The sequence below is a fragment of the Gavialis gangeticus genome, unplaced genomic scaffold (assembly GCF_001723915.1).
Source record: "Gavialis gangeticus isolate Ggan-Ray unplaced genomic scaffold, GavGan_comp1, whole genome shotgun sequence".
Taxonomy (NCBI): Eukaryota; Metazoa; Chordata; order Crocodylia; family Gavialidae; genus Gavialis; species Gavialis gangeticus.
Genome location: NW_017729009.1, coordinates 11,158,903 through 11,183,717, shown reverse-complemented (window position 1 = coordinate 11,183,717; position 24,815 = coordinate 11,158,903). Strand labels below are relative to the sequence as shown.

General features: G+C 45.1%; 2 protein-coding genes across 3 annotated transcripts; one reads left to right on the top strand and one right to left on the bottom strand.

The window, feature by feature from the left end:
• Nucleotides 1–252: 252 nt before the first annotated feature.
• ZGPAT (zinc finger CCCH-type and G-patch domain containing) lies at nt 253–7,068 on the bottom strand. Its single transcript, XM_019510049.1, has 7 exons — nt 6,981–7,068; nt 5,588–6,407; nt 4,843–4,976; nt 3,717–3,872; nt 2,829–2,960; nt 2,178–2,595; nt 253–1,584 (listed from the first exon to the last, which is right to left on the bottom strand). Exons 2-7 carry the CDS (start codon nt 6,235–6,237, stop codon nt 1,446–1,448), a joined length of 1,629 nt encoding a protein of 542 aa, XP_019365594.1. The 5' UTR covers nt 6,238–6,407; nt 6,981–7,068; the 3' UTR covers nt 253–1,445.
• A 237-nt stretch (nt 7,069–7,305) lies between these two features.
• ARFRP1 (ADP ribosylation factor related protein 1) lies at nt 7,306–22,329 on the top strand. 2 transcript variants are annotated; one of them, XM_019510051.1, is made up of 8 exons: nt 7,306–7,378; nt 8,508–8,607; nt 9,546–9,633; nt 10,134–10,216; nt 11,216–11,297; nt 12,398–12,468; nt 19,916–20,016; nt 21,062–22,329. In XM_019510051.1, the coding sequence occupies exons 2-8, from the start codon at nt 8,515–8,517 to the stop codon at nt 21,147–21,149; spliced, it is 606 nt and encodes a 201-aa protein (XP_019365596.1). In that variant the 5' UTR covers nt 7,306–7,378; nt 8,508–8,514; the 3' UTR covers nt 21,150–22,329. The 2 variants fall into 2 exon arrangements, with proteins under 2 accessions (XP_019365596.1, XP_019365595.1); XM_019510050.1 differs by lacking the exon at nt 7,306–7,378 and adding an exon at nt 7,466–7,557.
• The last annotated feature ends 2,486 nt before the right edge of the window (nt 22,330–24,815 follow it).

The window sequence follows — 24,815 nt, the reverse complement described above, 5'->3', positions numbered from 1 at the left end:
TAGGCTGCAGACGAGACTCGCACACCTCTGACCAGTGGCTTTGGTTGCCTCATACTTTCTAATCCCTCCTGACAGTGAACTAAATAGCTTTGGCCCTGTAGCCAACAAGGCTCTGTCAAAAGCTGGCAGCTTGGTAGTTCCTCAGAAAGGTAGATGAGGGGCCAAGTTAAAGGTATGACCAGCTTCTTCTAAAAATGACTCGCACAGTAAAAGGTGTTTATTTTTGTCTTTTTACTGAAGAAAAGAACATTTCTGGCAGCAAGTCACAGAACCTAAAAACAGAATGCATGGAAAAATATTCCAGTGCCCACACCATCCCCAGAAGCAGGATGCCTGGTGGGACTTTCACCTCCCCTTACTGCCAGAGCTGATGACCACTGACAGGATCCCTCTGGATGGGAGAAGTCTAACTTCCTGTCAGAGACCATCTGTACCTGCTGCATGAGATGGAAACTTGCTTAGCTCCCTGCCTCATTTGTAGAGATGGATGCACATGGGTGCATGTTGAGTATCCCTGGACCTCCTGACCTTTTGTGCTGACTTGGGGATGTTTAATATAAAGGGAACTTGCAAGTTCAAGGAAATATCTAGATGGTGGTAACTCCACAGCCACAGTGAACATAAACGGCCACCCGCTAAGCTGTACTTGGCCATCAGATGTATGGCCAACCTGTTATATCACCTCTGCTGTTTTAGATAGCCACTGAACTGCCCTGTTCCTGTAGCTCTAGCATGTGGTGTGGAGTGACGTGGCTCTCCACGCTGCCTTAAACTGCTGTACTAGGCTGCATCTCGCTTGACCCCAAGCTACTCCTGCAGTTGGCTTACCACACCCACAGCTTTCAGACCCTTACACTACTCAACCTTTTTTCCTGTTCACTGTGATAGGACTGAAAAAAAAACACAGCAACAAGACAGAACCCCAGAACTGACTTCAGCCCCAAGGTGAAGCCTAGAGCAAGGGTCAGAAGGAAGCTAACAGTAGGAACAACTTCCCTTTGTGTCCACCAAGCACTGGACCCTTCCTCTGTGGCTCTGCTTGGATGCACTTGGGACATTTGCCTGTGAGCACTTGTCTTGGGACTGGGAGCAGAATCTACAGTCTGCAAGGCACTGGGACCAAAGGTTCTGTGGGTGGACTACCAGGGTACAAGAGAAGTAGCAGGGGTCTGTTTTCTTGTACTAAGTCCACATAAGTGGCTTGGGCCTTCTGAACACATCTGGGGCAAAGAAGGTGCACACTCTTCCTCCTCCCACCTCCCCCATCCAGGACAGCTCAGTTTACATGGCATCATGTGTTTTGAAGAGCTGCTGTTTTTTACCCCAGGATACATCTGGGTTGATTGGAGCCTGGGGGAGATGGCAGGGCTACTCAGGCTCAGACACAGTGAGTGTGTGGCTCAGCCATTTTGAGAACCAAGACAATCCCACCCCTTCCTGGGAGACTAAAACTCAGTCATCTTCTTGTGCGTGTCTGCTTTCTTCTGCTCCCGCTGCAGGCTGGCTTCCTGGGCCCGCAGCTGCCCCAGCTGTCTGTGAGCGTTAGCCAGTTTCTCCTCCAGCTGAGCAGTGGTGACACTGTGCCTGAAAGCAGAAGGCAGGCAAAATATAAGGCTATCCTACACATCAAGAACAAAGCTTTGTCATTAACCCAGCTGTGTTCTGCAGCTGGGCAAGCCAGTTTCTGCAGCGAAGTGGCTGCAAGCCATCTGCTAGGGGCCATGAAGCACCTGATCCCCAGAAGAACATGTGTCAGAGCAGAGAGGTGCCTTGCCATGGGGCTGGTCATGGAAATGCTGTAGTAGAATAAATAACTGGAAAGGAAGTGATGCTCTTCAGCCTTTCTACTAAGTGTTCCCTTCCTTCCCCAGTCTGGATTGTAGACAATGGGAAGCACCCGGAGACATGTGCTACTCTGAGTCATGGTTGAGAGCTCTATCATCACACTTTGCATTAGGTCCCCTCTAGGCAATTAAGACAGAAAAGGGATGGACCCTACCGCACTGGCTCATACACCTCACCCAGCAACCCTGGGTGAGGTTCCCTTCAACACTTGTTCTTCAATGGAACCCAGCTCCTCACCCTCCCATCCACATTGCCACATGTATTTTCCCCCCCAGCCTAAGCAACAGGAACCCCCAAATCAGTCTGGAACCTGAGAGAGGGATTTTCCGTACCGCCCAATGTTGCGTGCCAGGGCCTCTTGGATTCCCTTGATATTCTTCTGCGTTTGCTCTATTTTCTCCATGGTCTGAAACAAGCGGACACTCAAAGCTTTCTTGGTGCTCTTACTGGCGTGGTAGATCTCCTTGCTGTTCCTCTCTGGCAGTCCCATCCCTCCTTCCTCCCGCTTCCCAGAGTCTTCCCCCTGCAGCTTCTCATTCAGAAAGTCAAAGACATTGCGGGGTGGCTTGCGGCTCCCTGAGCTAGCTGCTGCCCTGTGGTTTCCCTTCACTTGGCGTTTTCTTGACTTGCTTGGATGCAGCTTTCCCTCCTTCTTCTGCAGGATCTCAGCACACTGGTCCAGGGACTTCCCTTTTGGCAGCACCACAGCTTGGACAGGCTCCACACGGCCTTCAGAGTTCTTTCCTAGACCTGAGAGGGCAGGAAGACACAGTTGGGAAGCCAAACACTAACAACAAAGTCCTCTGCATCCCAATGAGCCTCCCCAACCACCTCATGTTAAAAATCCCAATTCACAGCCAAGCCTAAAACAACTAGACCCCGTCCCTGGGTGCAGAGCTGCTGGCGTTAAAAGTCAACCTGGAGATGAAAAGAGGAGCACACAGCCAGCCAACAATACAGCAAGGTTTTGGGCCTATCCTTACCTTTCCCAAATTCATAACCCATTCGAGCAAGCAGCTTGGAGCCAATGCCGCGAGTATGGGCCTCCCACCCAGCAAAGGATGAGCTGCAAGCCGGAGTCCAGTCCCCGTTCTCCAAGGACGCTGAATCTATTACTGTAGCACAAAACAGAGATGGATCAGTGAGACACAAAGACAGAGGCCCTAAGTTGGGAGGCGAGAGAGAGAGGACCGGGAGACTAGAGCTCAAATCCCAACTCTGTAGGACTTCTTGTAGGGCCCCAGGGACATCCCTGAGATTCTCAGTCTCAAGTTTCCCCCATTCTCATTAAGGAGCTAATATCAATAAGCGTCCTTTAGGAGGCTGTGGCAACACTGTGCCTGAAAGGAAAAGGCAGACAAAGTATAAGGCTATTCTACATGCCAAGAACAATGGCTGAATCAAAAGGGCCCAGGATATGATTTTTAATTTCATTTAATTTTTAGTTTATTAAATTAACAAGTCAAACAGGGAAACCATGATCTGAACTATGGGGATCCTAACCTCCAGCCCATTCCATGCCTGCTTACTCTCCAATTTCATCCTAGGGTAGGATATGTTTTCATCAGCCTTTCCTTGGAAGCTATGGGTCCAGTTTAGCTTAGTTTAGTTTGTTTACATGAAGCATCAAAGAATTTTACTGGTGAGAGTGATATAACTCATGCTTAATCCCCCCCTAGCATCTTTTTCAGTAACAGGAGAGAGAGTGAGAGAGAGATTTTCTGTCCCCTTTCTCCAGAACTGAAAACCTCCTGTCAATGTTCTACTAAGGCAGGGCAAGAGCTCAAGAGATCTGGAATTACAGGGCAGGTCTTGATTGTGGGCCTTTCTAACACTCTCTCGCTCCCTAATTTTAGCATAGCTAGAATCACCTTTAGCATAGCCAGAATCATCTACATTGTCCTCCTCAGACTCTTCAGAAGAACTCTCATCACTTCGTAGTGGAGGAATGATGCCATCTCCTTCCACAACAGCTTCTTTCAGCAGCAGTGAATCGAACTTCACAGTGTAATAACCACTGTCAATGTCTGAGGAAGGAAAAACGATGTACTGTGCAAGTCTCCAAGGGAAGTAACTACAAAGGACAACATCTAACCCTTATGCTCCTAACTGCATTTGGTTTCAGCCAAGTGGCACCAGGGATGAGGCAGGCCCAGTGAACACTGATTGAAAGTTCTTCTCCTTGTTATCTGCTTTTGCTATGCTGGGTTTCTAGTTAAAAAAGGAAAACATGCCACTCACATCTATAGCCAGCTAAACCCAGATAGACTCAGCTGTTTATTCTTAGAACGAAGAATGGGTATGAGGCATTGCAGAAACGCTGTAAGTCAGGCAAAGTTAAAGGCATCCTCCAGTCCTCTGCTGCCGCTTCAAGATGGAAGAGTGAAGAACAGGCTCCACTTCACACATAGAAGCACTTCAGTCTAACATTCCCCTTAGCGAGCAGGCAGCAGGCCAAATTCTCTTGGCTGTGTTTAATTTGGTGCTCACTTAAAACAAGAGCGAGTTGTTCCAAGTGTCTAACTTCCGTATTTGACCAGGTGCTTAGAATATTTGAACAGTGCTGAATAGGGGGTCAGGGACACAAGGACAATTTACTGACCATCTAACTAATTAATTCTTTCCTTCTTTTACACACACTTTCATTTCTATGCCTTTTTTTTTTGCCCACTGTTCCCCTTTTCTCCAGGTCTTCCCTACTTTCCATCTTTTGCTCCTTCACCTTTTTTCCTTTAAAGCCCCCCCCCACCCACGATTATGGGCTCACAAGGCACTTTACAAATATTAGTGAATTAAGCAACACAACATCTCTTGCATCCCAAGTTTGTGGCACAGATGGGAGACGAATTTATTCATCTCAAAACTCCCAGGTCTGCACCCAGACCCAGAAACCCTCCTTAGTTCTGTTTGATCTTGAAGAGTTTAATCCTTCTATTTTAACCATAGCACCTCAGTTCACCTTCCAACCCAGCTAAAATATATTAAAACAAGACTCACCAGTGATTTTCGCAGAATACCATATTCCATCATTATGTTTAGCTAAACAGGCAGAACCCACCTCCATAGAACTGAGGTCAGGTTCTTCAAATGGACGAAGTTCTTCCACCAATACCACTTGCCCATGGGAAAACCTGCAAGAAAGAGAAGTGATGAGATCTGCCCTCATCTGAAAATGAGCCTAGACAAAGTTTCTTCCTTCAAAGGGATGTGGGCAAGCTGATCAAGTGTCAGCATGGCTGAATCCACACCAGTAATTATGAAAGATGCATCCCCCCAACTGGTTTCAATATCATAAAATAAATGTAGTCCATTTCAGAAGTGGCTGCATCTCACTGGTCATCAACAATATCTGCAGCAACAGATGTGGCAAAACAGATCTTTCAAGACAAAATGCAGGAGCTACATACAAAATTATTGAGGCTTCCCCCCCGCCCCCCGCAGTTTTGTCTTCCTCATTAGCAAGAATTTATTTAGCTGTCCATTATATTAGAATTAACCCCTTCCTTGCAGTTTTCACTTAAAGGATTTTCCATTTTCTCCTTGGGTTAGAAGAAGGAATTCTCTCATTGTTTGATATAGGATAGTAAAAGGATGACACTGTCAGACACATAAAAAACTTTGGCAAAGTTGCGGCAGATTTCAAAAGCCAAATAAGATAAAGTGTTTAAATCAGAGATTACTGCCTTAGCTGACAGTGCCTTTAATTACCATCTAGTAACACAAAGAAAATCAGCTTCTTTACCGACAATTCTCTTTAAATCTGCATTTGCCATCCAAGAAGAATGGACACGGCTTCAAGGACTTGTGAGTTGGATAGAGATACAGCACTCTGACTCCCGCGCTGCCATCTTCCAAATATTCCGTCCCCACAATCATAGCATTGTGGTATTCCAGAGTGCCCCAGGAACTGTAATATGGGGCTTTAACCTTCATTCCACTCATTTCCTCCTCCTCCTCCTCTTCATCTCTCTCAAATTCTTCCTCTTCCTCACTGTACTTCGATTCATTTTCCCCGTCAGCTTCTCCATCTTTCTTTGGAGAAACCTCATCCTCAGTACCTGAAGGCCTGTCCTTGCCACCAGCTTCAGCGATAGCTTCTTTAAAAGCAGCATATTCGTCATCATAGGAAGAACTGCCCGGGTTAGCATCCTGCTTCAGGTGATCTGCTGGAGAGGCGGAGGGAGCAGCAGGGTCTAAAGTGGCTAATAGTTTGCTCTTTTTAACAGACACCAGGCTCGATTCAGTCAATTCTATCAGCTGTTTTAAATCCTCCTGCAACTGAATCAAGTCAGATTGTTGTGAGGGGTCCAGCCCTGCCTCTAAAGCCAGCTCTACCTGCTTCAGCTGGGCATTATAGGTTTGAATTGCTGCTTCCAGACTCTCTTCATCCATCGCTGTCAAGTATAAAGCCGTCTTGCTGGGTCCTGTTTTCTGGGGGCGGGAATCAGCACACACTCAAGTAGCCTGCCAGAACGACGACAGCAAATCTCTGTCCAAATTAGCTGTCAGGCTCCTCAGCCATCGCGTGTTTTCTTCTCTTTGGCGCAACCGGATGAATCACGCTGCAGTGAATGGAGATTTGAAAGCAGCGTTACCGCCAGGACTCACAGGAAAAGTCCCCACTGCAACCAATCATGGGGCTCACAGTGGAGACCGCCATGACCGCGCACGCGTCTACTCTGCGTCTCACACCTCTGACCTGACAGAGCCAGCCCGCGCAAACCTGTACACAGGACAGCAAATGTGATGCCTTTTCGGTCGGCTCCGAGAATCCAACCGTGAGGAGACACGAGGAGAAGACAACCCCCTCCCGCACCCTTCGACCCCGGGGCCCAGCTATTAGTCCCCCAGGCTTTGCTCCCATGCAGGGGGGTGCAGCTCCCACGCTGCGTCCCCCCTGCACCCCCGTTACTGCAGCAGGGTTGCATCCTGACCTGCTCCGTGTCCAGAAGGGCGCCCAGCCCAGCCTACCAGGGAGCTGAGCACTCCAACCCTCCTGCTGGGGTGGGCACAAAGAAGCCACCCGGCCCTCAGCATCCCCGCAAATGGGGCGGGGGTGGGGGAGCCAGCACCCAGCATCTGCCCCCTATAACATCCCCACCCCACTGGGGTTAGTAACCATGGAGATCACTGACCAATTGGAGATCGTTGACCAATGGGGCTGGGAGAGGCTGGTAACCATGGAGATGGTGACTCCCTCCCAAGAAATGACCCCCCGGCACAGGTCTCACTCACTCCACACCGCCATGACACTCCCGCGGGACTTCCTCCCCAGCACACCGCAGGCCCACGCGTCACTTCCGCCCGCCATCTTGGCGGGGGAGGGAGGTCCTCCAGCCTCTCCTCCAATGGCGCCTGAGGTGAGGTGGGTGGGGAGGGGGAGAAGAGCTGCGCGCGCGAGGCACGCCGGGAGTTGGAGTCCGGTCGCCTCCCCGCTCCCGCTGGGCCCGCCTGGGCTCTTTCCGCGGGCGGACTACAGTTCCCAGCGCGCCCCGCGGGGAGGCTGCTGCTTCCCCTCTGGGGCTTCGCTGAGGTGAGGTGAGGCGAGGCGAGGCGAGACGGGCGGGTCTGCTCGGAGGGGGCGCCGGGGCCTTCTCTCCCCTCAGGGCGTGCGGCGTCCCGGCTTCCAAGGGTCCAGCGAGGGCTAACCGGCTTCTGTGCCCCGACGCCGGGAGCCTCGTAGCTGCGGGCGCCGCTTCTCGCGGGTGGCAGGTGCCTGGGCAAGGGGCAGAGGGGATATGAGGAGAAACTGCCCCACGAGGAGGGTGGGCAGCCCCGGGCCGAGCGACCCAAAGGGGCGGGCGACTCCACGCCGGGTTTAGGCCTCAGTTCCGCAGCCTACCTCGAAATAAGGGGGGAAAAAACACACACACAAAATGGACCTTTTCACTCCATTATGACAAAGCCATGCCCATCTAGGGCTCCGCGATTATGATTCATATCGAGTGTGTGCATTTGTGCAGAAATAACGATCTTTTGTCCTATAAAGTCACAAAGATGCATTTTCGGGGGTTGTTTTTCTCAGCATAACCCAGCACTGAGCGGACAATGGGGTTAAGACCCGGGTAGACAAAGCCGTGCCTGGGATGATGTAGTTGGGACTGGTCCTGCTTGGAGCAGGGGTGGACTAGAAGCCCTCTTTGTCCATGACTTGCAGTCAGGCACCGGCAGATCTGATGCTGGGCCCCTGTGCATGGGCCGCCTGCTGCTCCTTGATCTGCACGGTGAGATGGACCCCACTGCGATTACTGGCGTTGGCATGGCAACGGGCAGCCCAGGATGTGGAGGGATTTACGTATGCGTGGGACTGCTCCGCTGCTGTTCAGGCAGTCAAATACGTGGCAAGATTTTCAAACAATTCAGCATGGTGCGGGTGAAAATCCATCTGCTTCAGGTGTGCGGGCGAGAGCTGGTCGGCCTTTGGTCATAGGTTCTGAATACGTGAGAAGCAAGACTGTTTGAGCTCACATTGCTCAGTCTTGCTCCATCCCCTGCTCCAAGCAGGACTATCCCCGTTTACATCATCCCAGCCAACGCTTTGTCTTGCTTGGCCTTAAACTCGGTCTTGCTCCCTTTGCTAAGAACAGGAATGAAAACCTGTATTGCTAACCAACAGTAGATAAAACCGTACAGGAGGATTTGACTTGGGTTTTTTATTGCAGGAGCAGGATGTATACGCTGTTGTCTGGGCTTTATAAGTACATATTCCAGAGGGATGAATACTGCATCTTGATCCTGGGGTTGGACAATGCTGGTAAAACGGTATGTGCTTTTTATTTCTCTCTCTGTCTAGATGGCATGTGCAGTTCGACCTTTTCCTTCCCTGCAAAGATGGAGTACAGGCAAGTTTCTTCCTTGGTTTTACTTCAGTGATGTAACCTCAAGGATGGGGGTTTTTTTCCCCCCACCTAATTTTAGTGTAGTAAGCCTTCAGACAGATTTATGCACAGGCTTTGATAAGCGCACAATCACCTGTGAACGCCTCTGGGTTCTGTGGTATGACAGGGAAAATAAAGCAAGTATTATACAGGCAGTCCTCAAGTTACAGCGCTTCAAGTTACAACGAATGACACTTACGACGTTTATAAATTGACACCCTGTTTCAACTTTCTGACGTGGGTTTTGACTTTACAGCACCTGATCTGATGCCAAGCCATGCCAGTGAACAAATTTGCTGTGTTGCCCACCCCCCTGCATAACATCTGTTCAAACTTCCTTGGACACTTTCTTTAAGAAAGCAGACAAGACTCCATAAAAACCTGCAGCCAGGACTTCTCAGAAGACTCCAGCCAACAACCCTTCAAAACATCCAGCAAAGACTCCTCGAAGTAGTCCTTCCAAATCAATAGGATTGCTATTTACAATATAAATACATTCATGTAGCTATATTATTCATCTATAATTGATCAAGTACAAAATTCTGGGGTATTTTCGGTGAAAATAGGGTGTTGGGCCTTGGTTCAGGAACCAATCCCCCATTTATAACATTGTTTCCGATGGGAAAATTGGTTCTGAGTTGCAACGTTTTGACTTAAGATGTGGTTTTCAGGAACCAATTGTGTTGTAAGTCTGAGGACTGCCTGTATTCTAAGGTTTCATGGAGAATCCTGATAGTTTCTAGTAGGGGGAAAGCAGGTCTGGATAGAATCATTCTTACAATAAAGTATGTGACAGTAACTAGTTTTTCTTTATAATTTCAGACCTTCCTTGAGCAAACTAAAATCCGATTTAACAGAAACTATAAAGGGATGAGCTTATCTAAAATTACGACTACTGTAGGCTTAAACAGTAAGTGAATTGGTTTGGAGCCTCTTTTTTCCCCTCCTGCAAAGTTGCATGAAATTGATCTTTTCTTGAAGTACTTAGGAAAAGGTTACACAGTGAAAATAGTGCATGTTAACAGAGATACTTCCATCACCTCCCAGTTCTTCATGCATTCTTTTAAGAGCAGATGGTGAAAACTTGCTGAATCTGAAGGAACAAATGTCATGTTTTACCATACCTAAGCCAATTCAGTCCTGCAACTCCATTGAAATTAGTAGACCTGATTCTGATCTCATTTAAACTGGCGTAGCTCCACTGACTGTTTTTATTTACTTATAGAAAGGTGAAATTATACTAATGTTAGTTGTGGCTATCATGTTGAGAAATACCGCTGAAATAAAGCGTCATTTTTTTTTTCTAGATGAACTTTTCATCTGTCCTTTCTTTTTGTGTGCATATGTTAAGCTGCTTTAGAGGATAATCAGAGTATTCATTGGATGTTTTTGTTGCTTTCTCTCCTCTAGTTGGCACTATTGATGTGGGCAAAGTCCGGCTAATGTTCTGGGATCTTGGAGGGCAGGACGAGTTGCAGTCTCTCTGGGACAAGGTAAAGGAAGTAACTTTTCTATTCTAGGGTTTCTTTAGAGTTGCGGGGAAACAAGGTGACTCTACAGGGTTCTTGGTGAACCTTATACATAGCACTGACCCCTGTGCAATTAATCTGTTTGAGAGATCAATAGCATTACTTAAGCCTTTCACAGCGCTTTACACCCCTAATTGATCAAATCTCTCAGCCCTCAGGGGAGAGCAGGTAACAGAATTAGCATCTTTTTATAACAAATGGAGGAAACAACCACCTGAGCCACTAGTACTATTGGTTGTATTTGTATAACAGTAAATGTATCCCTGCCTACTCCATGCTGATATTTAACAAACAGCTTGATTAGCATGTCTTATCCTAGACTTTAAAAGCCACTGCATCCTGGCTGTGACTGTTAAAGATGGTGTCAGAGAAGTCACTGCTTAGGTTTCTTTTCTGACACTTCCAAGGAATTCCATGCATCTGTGTAGCCCAAGTGAAGTTCTGCAGATCAGAAAACACCTAAGCAATTGAATGCCCCTGTCAGACTCTGGTTACAGGGGTCTTTGGCAATGGAATAATAAGGAGACTTACAGACTGAGATTGCTGCTGAATTCTAGTTATCAGGAAGAGCTAATAACGTATCTTACCTGTCTGGATAGAGCAGTGGTTCTCCACCTGCAGGCCGCATGCGGCCCAATCAGCACACTGCTGTGGCTCATATGACATCTTGTTAAATGGATACACAGGAAGTAAGTTGTGTGGGAGCGGTCCATGTAACACATTGAGAGCTACAAGTGTGGCCCACTATGGCAAATAGTGAACCATTGGGATAGAGGAACAGTTACCAACTCTGCCCACAGGGATCTGCGAAACTGCTGACAACATGCCTGACACTAGTGGTTTGATCTCAGTCAGTCTTTTCCATGTGTATCAGAAACTTTACAGAATTGATGTAAAAATAGGAAGAGAAGCTGACTACTCTACTCTAAGCATTAGACGCTGACCTGTGTGCTATGATTTCAGTATTATGCTGAATCCCATGGGGTCATCTATATTATCGATTCCACGGATGAGGAGAGACTGTCAGAATCTAAAAGAGCTTTTGGTGAGTATATTTTCTGGGTTTTGTGTTTCTGGTACTGATACTGGCTGTTTATGCTATGGAATTTAACTGTTATTTTGGTCAATTTTTTTCTGCAGCTCTGTTACCTGTATGACCATGCATCTGTACCTCTGGGCTCTCCAGCTTCAGGGTTGCCAGGGTCCACATACCACGCTGGTCATGAGTCCTGGGCTGCACACTGTGCAGGCAGCATGCTGTAGGGGCCATGCCCTGTGTAGGTTCCCAGAACCCCTGCTGCTCAGATAGGGTTCCTCCTCCCTTCCCCACTGTGCAAGCAGCATGAGTCTCCTCTCCTGGTACCACCATTGCTGTTTGGGCAACCCCACCCCCATCACTGCCTCATGAGCTCACCCCCTTGCCACTACCAAGTGGGCAGCACAAGCACCCCTACCCCATGCTGCATGGGCAACAAGCTTACAGGACGTTTTGCCATGCTGCTGTCCTCCAAGGACCTGCTGTGTCAACAGAAATAATGGAGGGAGTGGTGGTCGAGTGGGAACCCACAGGCTGGATGAAGCTCATGGGCTGCCAGTTGAACAGCCCTGTCAATTCACCTTGTGTGATGCATGTACTTGCTCAAGTATAAAGTTTGAAAAGTCCATGGGGTCAAGTGGGCAGGTGACCTGAAGACATGATATTGTCTCTAGTTGTAGTTGCCTATAGTGGTCCTGCATCTCCTTTTGGGCTTTTGTTTCAATTCTGATTCAGCATTTTGGTCCCTAATTGCATATGTAGCAGATTTCTTGTAACCAGCTATTGAGTTATCTAGTTGGTACAATAAACGCTGAATAATTCACCACTCTGGATTTGACTAATCTTTGTTCTAATTTCCCACCATTATTATTTGCCATTGTTTGCATTCCTCTTGCAGCAGCAAAATAACCAGAGATTACCATACCTGCATAAAATGGTCAAAGGTGGAAGCTGATGAACACCTTGAATCTGGCAGGGTTTGAGCCAGTTAAATAGAGATGCATGGTGGCTTTTTGCTCCCTCTCAGATCAGCCATTGTAAGTTAAGCATTTGGATGATGCTGTGGGTGTATGATCTAGACTTCTCTCATCTATTTTTATGCTTTACAGAGAAGATGATTACTAGTGAAGTTCTCGAAGGTGTTCCTATTCTAGTACTGGCTAACAAACAGGATGTAGAGGTAAGATCAGGAGTGTGTTTTTTCCAAATTAGATTAGAAACAAACAAATCTCTTGCCTACTATTGTAGCTTTGAAAAGGTGGGTTGTAAATTCAAGATAAATTTATTTTCATACTCTTCCTGGTTTCTGTTTAGCAGTGGGAGTCCTTTCCTGCTGCTATAAATAATTGCTGCAGAGGCACAAATGAATCTACAGCAAATATTTCCATCTCTCTAGTGGCTTTTACATGCCACAACAGAACTATGTGGTTTTGTTATTGTAACTTAATGCAATTTATTCTGGGACTTTTTATATTACTACACAGCTTTGTTTTTGCTGGCTGTATACATGTTTATACTGTTCTTATACCATCACAATAAATCATATGACGAAGAAGTCCCACTCTCTTTTTACTGAACTAACCCTGCCCAGTGAAACAGTTTGTGTTCTACAGCTCTTCACAAACAAGCAGTGAATGGCAAACTACAGCTTACCTGGCTTGGGTTCATAATTTCAGTCCCCTCTAGGATATTTAGAATAATCGATGTAGCTATTCATTTAATATCAGATCAGGCTGGGGATATTGTTTGGGTGACCAATCTAGGGACCACAAATGAAGGTGCCTCAGTGATCTGTCTTGCCAAGGTGGAACATATCGAGGAAATGTGAAGGGGTGATTTCTGATCTCCCATTTCTTCCGTTATCCTTATCTTTCATGTGCAGTCAACCCAGAACTCTAGCAGTTGCATTTCTACTGTTTCTTCTCTAGAGGGAGCCAGATACTTTCACATTTGGCATCTCATTTCAACTCTGAGGTCATTGGTCTGTCAATTCAGATAACCTACTTTTCTAGCTATTGTCAGTGCCTTCTGTTTCAAAAAGGAGTGTCCTCACTTACCCACCATTTCCAACCACAATCCATTTCTGTCTTTTTACTCTTGAATTTATACACTGACAGCCACTCCACACACCAGTTGCAGGAACTGTTCCCATTTTCCCTGACATGCCACAGACACTAGCACTTCTGGCATCCAGGCAGGCTCAGTGTAAAGTGATTGAACAGGTGTTTCTACACAAGACCAGAAAAAAGGATTTAGAACAGGCTTCCAATCTACAAACTCAAAATGACTTACTGGATACCGCAGAGGGGCTACAGCACTAACCCAGAGAGCTTAGTTCTTTGAGTCCATGGAACTTGCATAAGGACTTGACAAAGATCCTGACTGGAGCAGCTCTGTATTTATACAGTTATACAGCTTAACACAACTGAAGTGTCTTGATCAAACCTCTAAGAACTCAAAGATTCAGCCTTTTTAAAGTTTTCCACTGTATCTCCTCCAGCAGACTATTGATCTGATCAGTGTGACTCCCATATTGATTATGCTGTGACTGCAAACATACGAATGTACAGACTGTAAAAAAATAAAATAAAATAAAGGCCATCTCAGGGATCCCTCATGCTGGGACAGAACATAAAGATCTGAAACGGTCAGGATTCTAAACTTACCAGGCTTTGTTTATTAAAAGCTGATGCAGGCTTTGGTAATGACTGTGTGTTTGGACATTTGAACAAAATGCTTGAGAAGTGGCGAACAGCTGACATAGGTCTTGAGGTTATTGTGTTTCCAAACAAGTTAGTAAATGTTCCAAGTATAACTTGTTCAATTAAGACTGTTGTAAGGCCTGGAATACGTAAAGTATGCGAGGAAACTTGGCGCAGCATCAAGAATTCTTTCATTAGCAGCCAATGTGTTTATCTTGGGTAAAATGTGATAGCAGTACATCCTAAATCATTCCACTGGATGCTACTAAGAACAGCAGTGTTCAACATTTTCAAATGCTTGACATATTAGCACACAGGCTGCAAAATACAAATGGAAAGTGAAACACAACAGCAAACGATGCTTTTACCATGCCTATTGAGACTATCCTGATCAGGAGACTATTCAGAATTAAATTAGATATGGTGATGGAGCTATCTGTTTCTTCTGCAAAGTTATAACAGGTTGGGTTTTTTTTGAGTGGGAATCCCTAATGGTTGGAGGGGTGAGATTTTATTTGACTATTGTTTATTCCACTGAAACCTGCAAAATATGCATTTACACTTTATTTTCAGTATAACTTTATGTGCTTTAAGTGCGACGTAATAAAAAGCTAAAATGGCTGAATCACAAAATTGACAGTAATTAAATAGGGAACAAGTGTGGAGGGAATGTTTCATGTTAAATATGAGACATTTTGGAATACCACTAATAGATAGTGGAAGAACTGAGAGCTTTCAAAAGATAGCACATGTCAAATAGACTGTTTTGGAAATTCAGGAAGATGTGGTCTCTGGGACCGCATTTTATTTAATTTTTCTAGGGTTAAGATAGTCCAAGACTTTCTTTTTTGGAAACTTCGGAAAGCTCTAAACTGTCTTTCCTGAAAGGCCTTCAGTGTAGGGGTGGGAAATGTATGGGTGGGTAGCAGTGTGTTGCTGGAGTTCAGGGGCCTTAACTAATAGCTGTCAGTGATGCAGATATCAGGAAATATTGCTTTTTGTTTCCTATGATAATCCAGGACAGTTCCTGTATTTAAAACCCTGTTATTTTAAGTACGTCCTCGCCTTAAAATAATCTTATCCAGTGGTATGTGAATGGTGAGGCACACAGGACATTGTATTTTTACTGAATACGTAGTTTCCCAGGTTGTGTGACTTTTCTCTGAAACATCTAGTAGAGATGACCTTTCCAGACTGTGTGGGTTTTATTATTATAATGGTCTGTTATTATGTACTGGTTTCCATCGTTTTGGTTTCCATAGTTTTGTTCTGAGTTGGTATGGTTTTAGTTAAAGAACAAAACACAGTTTTATAAATGTATTTAATAACAGGGGGGGAAAATCCCTTCAACAATGTTGATGTTTTCTTCTAAATCCTGAAATTAGACACATGTGCCTGGTTGGGAAGCCCTAGTCTTTTTGTAATCAATCTTTTCTATTGCCTTTTGAGGACCCCAGTTCATGGCCTCTTTGGAAGGCTGGGCTGGGGACAAGAATTGTTCTAGCTAAAGTATATTGCCTCCAAATTGACACGCTACTGGTATTGACCCATCCACTCTATCTGTGCATATGTGCACAATTGCCTGTGGGTTTTTTCCCCCTGGCTCTGGAGATGACACGTAATAATCCTTAAAGCAAATTCCTCATCCAAGCAAAGTGGCTTCATAGCGTAGTTGGTATATTTCACCAAAAGTAAAACACTTCCTGGCCTGATTTTGAAACTGAGGTAACTGAACACTTCTATGGAATTTACAAAAGGCTTCTCAGAGGAAATGAGAAAGGGAAGTGATTAAAATAGAATTAAAGGGGATCCAAACTGTAACAATGACTACAGTATTTCATGCTGCTGCTGTAACTCATGGGCAGAGCCCTCTCCAAGCTTATTACTCCTATTCTTCTGGAAAGTGAGTAGTACTCACTCAGCATCCTTCTCAGAGGTGCGGGCAGTGCAGGGTGGAGGAGACTGACCCTGGGCCTCCCTATCTCGGAACAGAAGGGTGTGTACTGGCTACGTTTGTGAGATAGGCAAGTGTCCAAACACATGGCTGCACTTGTCCCCTGGTACTGTAGTGCTTTTGAAACAGTGAGAATGGTGTAGTTGGTTGGTCTTCATTTCTCATCTAGCTTTCTCTGTCTCTGGTGAAACCACTAAAGCCATCAAGTTGGGGGGGAAGTGCCTTGGTGTCATTTGAACAACAGTTTACTTTCTGGCTTATAGTCAATCTGTCATAAACTGGCCTGATGGTTCATCCATTGTACTTCTTGGGTAAGGGGACAAGTCTCATCTGTGTCTTAGTTGTTTAGTGTGACACTGGCATGTATGGTAGCTACAGAAGACCTGTTCTTTCCAAAGAAGTTGAATGAGAGAATTCTTTGCAATAGCAGGGCTGATTATTGCATTGTCCTTCTGCCAAGCAGTAGCATAAGTTGGGACATTGCAGGCAGGCTTCTCTAATGGAGGAGATGGGTGATACACAGTCTGGGTATATTATATTACAAGTGCAACTTGCTTTGTTTATACACACAGGTCCACACCAATCCTGGGGCAGAGATGTAGGCAATCTCTTGTTTGACTAGTCTCAGCATACCACCAGCACCTGGGTTCCAAGTAGTAGTATTTTGGGGTGTGGAAGAGACTGTGGAAGTAACTGTATCTCGACTCTGTAATTGGAGTCCAAGGGGGAGAGGAGACGCTTTGGCTGCTCACCCTATTTTCTGTCCAGGACTCTTGTGCAACCAAAATCTCATTTTACAAGAATTGTTTCCAAGATTAAAAACCTCCGTGAATGCTGAGAATGAGAACTTGAAAACTCTGACTATAACATGACATCCATGCCTTGTCATGGCAGCCATTTCCAATAGCATATTTTCCTGGCTTGTTGGGATGAACATCTGATATAGTTGAGATTGATAGGTCCTTGGTTTAAGTTTGTGGCTGTTGCCAAGTGCTATGATGATGTGGGATAGGAGTTGTGATGATGTGCAGGCTGGCAATTTGTATTCATGCTAGAGACGTGGAAAAGATTACGAAGAGAGAATGCAGGGGACAGGCAAGAGCTGGTATTCACTTAAGTACTGGTTCTCACCTGTCAGGAGAGATTCTGCATTCTGGGCAATTGAAATAGCGGGAGTATGTGTCTGTGATCATGTACAGAGAGGAGCCATATGGCTTCATTAGGTCTCTTCCACACCCCAAAATACTAATCCTGGTGGTAGAATTTCTTGTGTAGTTTTTCTTTCCTGGAGCTCTAGGTGTAATGCAGAGCCTCCTAACACTGTCCTGTTGTTTCTCATCATTTTTAGAATTTGAGAGATTCTGAGAAGTTCTATCAGATGTTATCACCAAGGGAGTCAGTGGCTTGCTGTAACGTGAAAACCGGTGGCAGCTGATATTGTCCTTTCCCTTTCAGTGCTTCATTTGACTTGGCAACAGCTCAGCACTGCCATTATTGCACTTAGAAAAACCAGTAATACCACAGTAAATTCATCAGTAACTGCTGGCAGGGATAGGCAGCATGGAAGTTGTCTTTCCACTACTGCTGTAACTTGTCTTGGCCAGAATTTAAGTCAGCAGTCATCTAGCTCTTTCCTTCTTTGGTTATGGTACTAGAGAGGAGTAGAGTAGCTGAAAGGAAACCTCTAGACTTCTATGTTAGCATTGCCATCCTGTCTCTTCTACCTTCCAGATCCCCCAGCATGAGTCTGGACTCTCTCCAGGGCCATGTCTAACTGCCACTGAAGTTGGTGTTTGATTTAGACTGCTAACTATTCTCTGTTTAGCCTGTGGATTGATATGTTGCATTTTCAAATGGCAGGCTTTGCTTTTGTTTAAAGCAGCAGAGTGTTATTTAAGATTGCATTATGTACATATTAAATAGGGTACTGGGTTAGTACACTCAATCTTTTTGCTGTTGGAGTTTGGAAGTTCAACTTGGGTTACAAGAGAACACAGTCAAGAAGTTGCATGGCTAGCAGACTGCACTCAGGTGTGAGAGAGGATTGTAGAGGGCAGGATGACAACTCCAGATTCAGAAGCATTAGCTGAAGTGGCTAGAGTATCTCAAACCACTGCTAATAATTCCTCACTTGAATGAGCACTGGACAACAGTCCTCAGTTACCCTCTTGTAATCTTCATAGTACTTACCTGGATTACATTTGCAATATGCTGTTCTGCAATAGATAGCAACTGTCATGTCTCTGGCTTGCATCTGAGGGACCTAAATAAGGCCCACACTTGTAGAAAACACATTTCCTCTTTGCATGCATAAGCTGTACCTGTGAACATTACCTCTGGACTCTCCTGCAGTTAATTGTGGAATCAAAACCTCCCTCCTTAGGCAAAAAGTTGACCTGACTTGCTCACTTAGTAAAATGCTTCCTTGCCTAGAAAGTATGTTTCAGCCTGTAATTAACTGCAGGTTCAAACTGTGCTTGCAGAGAGAGAAACTGGGCAGTGCCCAGATGAAAATTAAACACTTGTCTGGGACTGTTGAGAGAGCAGCAAGGTCAAAACTTACTGTGAGTTTCTGGTTCCCAGTCCTGTGTTTAGTCCACATTTCTTGCACATTGTTCCTTTTTGCACATGTCCCTGCCCTAATTTAGGAATACAGTATTGAAATAAGAGACCTCTGCTTTACATAGTCTCTTGGCTAATGATCATACTTACTTTAACTTGTTTTGGCTACACTTCCAGTCTGTTTAGATCATTCATTTCTAACATACCGTTACTGGTTTCTGGAGAACATGCCAGAAACAGGCTCCAAGTTTCTAAAGCATAATGTAGACTAAAGTACGAAATAAGATCATACCTTTCTAATGGTAGGCCAGGGTACTGCTATGAAAAGCCAGAAGGAAAAATTAACATCTACCCTTTCCTGGTGCTGTGACACATTCCAAAGATTATGATGTCAGTGTCTGATTAATACCACTGCACATTGATGGTAAAAGTATTTAGAGAAGTCCTTAGGGCACAAGAGATTTATAGTAAATTCAGTCAACCAGTGAGGAAGAGGGAGGGGCTAGAGTTTGTTAGTGTGACCGTGGTCATGACCTGCCAGACTAAGCTGTTTTGGATGGTTTGTTTTGTTTTTTTTTAAATCTTGCTCATTGGGATGCATGGGCAGTTCATTCGCAGGTAAGAAGTTGGGGCATTTGCATCAGTGTCACCATGCCCCAGAGAGCATGGTGTGTTCCATATGTCTCCAGCCAAAACAGAAACAAGCAGCTGGTTGCAGTGAAGCCCATTGCAATCCGTCAAGCTCTGTCAGACCTAGAGGAGAAGCAAATTCCAGAATCAAGAGCCCTCCAACAACAGCACTGTGCCATGCAGACTTAAAAACTTGGGGAGGCCACATCACCTGAGAGAAACCTAAGTGAAAACACCTCTGAGCAACTTTCAAAAATGAGTGCAGCTGCTACATTCAGTGTTGTGCAAACAAAGGAAAACACCAACATGCCTGCCCTGGAGATCTGTCTGCTACAGCAGTGGAGATTCTGGCAGGAACTGGAACTGGCTCAGGAACCTCCCAGAGACATTTTTTGGAAATAAACATGTTTGTGTGAATGGGAAAAGGCTGGCTTTTGCATGCGGGGGGTGGGGGTGGGATGGTGTGGGAAGGGAATCCCGGAAGTGTGCAGACCTGCAGTCCAGAATTTCATCTTGTCATGAAGCCACTGTGCAGTTTGACATGATGCATTTTTTGCATCATGAGTTCCGTGCCTGCAAGAGCAGTGAGGTTGCTGGAGGGCATGGGGATGTCTGGAACTAGCACAGTTGCTTAAACATTTGCACAGTCACTAAAGTTCACTTGAAAGGCAAAACTGCGCAGGAGGCTGTGCCAGGGATGCATGGGGGCTGCAGGTTGGACGGGGGACAGTCATCTTGTGCTGCAGTAGGCAGATTCTTTGTTATGGTTTCTCTTGCAGACATGTCTGTCGATCCCTGACATCAAGACTGCTTTTAGTGACTGCATTAACAAAATTGGGAAGAGGGATTGCTTGACACAGGCCTGCTCAGCTCTCACTGGGTAAGTCTAGGAGGGGCAGGAGGCTCGGGTGGCCTGGTGAAATGCCACAGCAGGGAGGCAACTGTCACTTGAATAAAAAAAACATACATAGGGCACTTGGAGGGGCATTATATGACTTGCAGGAAAGAACTATCGAAGGAAAACATGCTTTCCTCTTGCTGCCATTCATAGTATCTGGTGAAGTAGGCTGTCTCTTATGAAACCTCATGTCTTTCTGAACCACTCAGTCTCTAAAGTGCCCCCCTACCCTGCCTTGTGTCTCAGTGCCCTATCTTTGTTCATCTGCACTGATGGAAACTGCAGGTGGAAATTCTAGTATGCAGGCTGCTGAGAGTGCCCTGCCCGCTGCACAGTTTTGCACAGAACAATATAATCTTGAGACTCAGGGTTGTGCAGCTGGTTTATTGTCTAGGGCAGTGGTTTTCAAACTTCCAAAAGTCGCGGAACCCTGTCAGGGTTTCCGTCTACTCAGTGTCTAGCTTTCACACGGAGCAGAAAAGGCAGTATGAAACTAATTTTCTGATACACTGACCTGTGCAAACACCCTGAGTTTCAGTCTGTTTGGAATTCTCCTGGCCCCACCCCTGAGTTTTCCTTTGGATCTAAGGTTTGAAATAATGAAAATGAAACGAGCAGCTTTGAGGTTACTTTGTGATCATATCAGCTTATTAATTTTTTAAGTCACTTTGAACTGGACAAAAAGAACACCTGGAAGATTTGCGGCCCTGGAAATAGAGCTAGCTTTAAGTTTTGTAGCAATACCACAAACCAGCTGAACATCAAGTAGTTTGTTTGATGTTTTGTTGCAAGACTTTCATGTTGCCAGTATTAAGTCTGAGCTAGGACAGAGACTACACTGTGAAAGTACTGGGAAACTGAATAATGGAGTGTTTGAAATCTGGCACTGAACAGTTGGAACCCATTACTCAGATGCGTAGGAAAACAACGTAATCCAAAAGAAGGACTTCAGGGAGGAGAAAGAAACTAAAGTACCTGCAGCAGATGGTATGAACCATGACTGTGCCTTTGTCTTGTGTTTCCTTAGCAAAGGAGTGAATGAGGGAATCGAGTGGATGGTGAAGTGTGTAGTGAGGAACATTCACCGGCCCCCACGGCAGAAAGACATCACGTAAGGAGGTGTTGGTTAACCTAGGCACAGACGGCTTCTTTCCATGCAGTCTCTCTGCTCTCCAAAGAAGAAGGTTCACTGGACTCTTATTACACCTGATTCTGTCTTCAAATGTTTGTTTCAAACAAACTCTTTCTGTGTCTAAAAGAACTTCAGAGCGATGGATTCCAACTTGCAACATGGTTCTTGCATTGTGTATTAAGCTCTTGGCCCAAGAGCATGGCCTTCCTGAAGGCTGCGTAGTGACTCACTATGTCCAAGCTCCATAGGTGCAAAGGATTTTGAGATTTCTACTTCATTGTTTTGGGCTGTGGGATTTGTGATTCTCATGTCTTTAATCTAACAGGCGCCATATGCAAATTCATTTGGACTCTTATTCCAAACCTTAATTGTCTTGGAGTCAGGGGCAAGGGGTTTGCTTGGGGGGAAAGAGATGGCCATCCCTTGTAACAAAGGCAACATTTCACCACTATTACCCTAATGATCATTTTGGATGGTCTTACAGGTCCTATGTATGCTGCTGTTAATATAATGGACAGGGTTAACAGTAATTGTTCCGTTTCCAGTTTGGCCATGTTGATTTGTGACTTTATCTACAGTAACTGCAGAGATGTAAGCCAGCAGGTACATAATGGTGTATAAGCTCACAATGGGCTATTTTGACTGGAAATGACCTTTACAAGTGTCACCTTTCATTGACTCTTGATAGCACTCCTATGCTGTCCATTTAATGGAGAGAATAATCAGCAACTGGAAGGAATCCATACCCTCTATGTATGTTCCAGGATGAAAGCTATACCTGTAGACTGAGAAGGATCTACATACAATAAAGCTTCATACTCCTCTGCATGTCTCTGTTACTCAAGCCTTTAGTTAAAAGGCTTCCTCAGTACAGGATTTTGGTCTGAGGAAATGTTTGAAAGGAACAAAATAGAGAAAGTGGCTCCTGTCTAAGCTGAAAGTAAATCATTCCAAACCCATTGGTTCCTTCTGGCCTGCTACAGAACTAATGATCTTTTGATGAATCTTAAGTGTTCCTTAAATTTCATATTTTGAAGCAAAACCATTGATTAAATTTCAGATGTGTTAGCAGGAGTCATTGTTGACCTGTTGTGGTTACACTAGTATGTCATAGCATCGCTGACCTGTCATGTTACATTGCTCATATAAAGGAGTTACAAAACCTTGTGAGATCCCATAATTTGGGCAAGAGGGATAGGGCATCGTCAAGTAAACATTCAATGTGTTGCATCACCCTCTGACAAGTAACTTCCGAATAGGTTTCTTTATGCAATTTAATCCCTGCAATAGAGGATACAGCTAATCCACCCATGGTTGAAGCAGCTAGGAGTAATGTTGTAAATACGTGCATGTTGGAGAGTAAGATCTGCCTCATGTTGAGAGTAGAGAAAAAACTGGCAGGCTCACAAGACTGGATTGTAACCAGTGCATCTCAGCCTTCACAGGGTGGAGTCCAGCAATCTTGCTGCAAACTGTTTGACCCTGGATAAACAAATGTACCATGTGTGCCAGTAGTCGCATCATTTATGGCAGTGGGGGACCTGCACTCTGCTTCCTGCTCTGCCTTCTGTTCCCTGCCCCATCTACTACTGCGCTACCTGTCCTTTCCTGTTCTGCCATGTGCCACATCTACAAGCTGCCTGTGCCACTTGTGTTGCACGTGCCACAGGTTGGCTACCCTTGTGCTACGGGAAGGTACTTGGATAATATGGAAAATGCTGATGTTATAAGATTGTAGAATAGATGGCACAGCTGTGATCACAGCCTAATCCTGCAGTGCAACCATAAGCCACTTAGAACAGGTTAACAGGAGCAGGGGTCAAGCTGCCTTTGAACTTCTACTTTGCTTGCCTTCTAGAATGTTCTTTATGCCATGTCATGGCTCTGTGATCCATGTGTTAGCCCTTGCCAACATACTTGCCTGCAGTAAATGGCATAGCATGTCTCAAACATATGCCATATGTCCCCTACAAGGCAAGATGCATTTAAGAGGTAAATACATGAGTGGAAAATTCTGCTGAGGTATATACGGAGAACCCAGGGCTTTGTATTTCTAGATACTTGGGAAGGGATATAAACACAACAAAGCAAGGCAAGAACCTACTGCACAAGATGCTGAAGATAAAAACTGATAGCATTTGAAGATGGAAATGGAGAAAATACACGCTCTATATTATTAGGGTACAGTAATCCTACAGTGCAGTAGGATTATTATGGTTTCCCATCATTCTAAGAGAGAGAAGGATATGGGCCATTTAAAAATTCTCACAGCTTCCAGGACTGTCTCCCTGCTGAGTCAAGCAAGGAAAGAGAAATGAAAGAAAAGCTCTTTTTTGGTGGGGGCCCCTTGCTGTGACAAGGCTTGGGGGCAATTTGGAATACTTAAGAATATTTTCTCTAATCTTCCTTCCTAGATACAGGCTATTAAAAACACAAGTGAAAAAGCATGAAAAGCTGCCACAGTTCTTTGTGATCTGTCTCAACAGTGAAATGCAAAGTGAGTATACACACATATATAGACTGTCAGCACTAATGCCGGAAATCCACGCTGAAACCAAATGTAGGAGAGCCTTAGATAAGACTTGCCATATATATTGCCTTATAGACAGACCCCAAGTAATATTGCTGGAAGAAAATCTATAGCTAATACAGAGCTAGAGTATCTCCAGATGTGAATCACAGCATGAGGAGTTACAGTGGTGATTATTTGCCAGTTTTAAAGGTTCACAGGGGTGTTTTCTGCTAACCAGCACAAAACTGTTGGTGGCCCTCTAGACACAGATAATACATTTGGGTAGAATTTTGTAATAGTGGAACTACTCAGTGTATAGTACAGAAGCCACCACTTGGTATATTAGTTTTACTTGGTCTGTTGCATTGGTACCAATGACAATGTGCCCTTGGGTAAAGATGAAGAAATGCTTTACAGAAAAGGCATACCACTCACCATTGAAATGCAGCCATTTCTATGATGGATGCTAGCCAACTTTTAACAGCACACAGCAACATAAGAAGCCAGGGGAAAAAGGAAGAGGATTATTTCATTCAGTTGCATCTATTGGGGAACGGGAGACATAGCATAACTACTCAGTTTGAATTTGGCCAGGGCAGCAACACTAACAGTCCTGCTCAGAAGAATAAACCTTTAGTAGATTTCACTCAGGAACTACAAATCCCATTAGACTAGTCTAAAAGCTGTGAACTTCAACTCCATTTTCCTTGCTGGAACTCGAAGAGGAGCCTGGACTGGCACCTCTGGAAGTGACACTCACTTCAGATGTCACAGTCACATTCGCTCCTAGTTTGAGGTTGCTAGTCTCAAATGCACCTGAGGATCTGGCTGCCCAGTTCCTATTCTTTGCAATAGGAATGCCAATGCCCAAGCAGCTTTGATAACTTGACTGCTTTCAGGGCATCAGTGCAGACCCAGCTTTCTGTCCTCTCTGAATGATTTTTACCAGTACTCAGCTTGAAGTAAATGAAACAGTGGCTGAAAGGAGACAGAAGCATGTTAAGTGGGGTTTTTCTTGGGGCCAGGTGATTTTTCTCATTACCACAAGCAAGCTGGCATTTTTCCTTAAATAGATGCCAGGGGGTTTCCAGCCCTCCCAGGGATTCTTCAGACGACCTCCTCCCTCACTTCCTATAG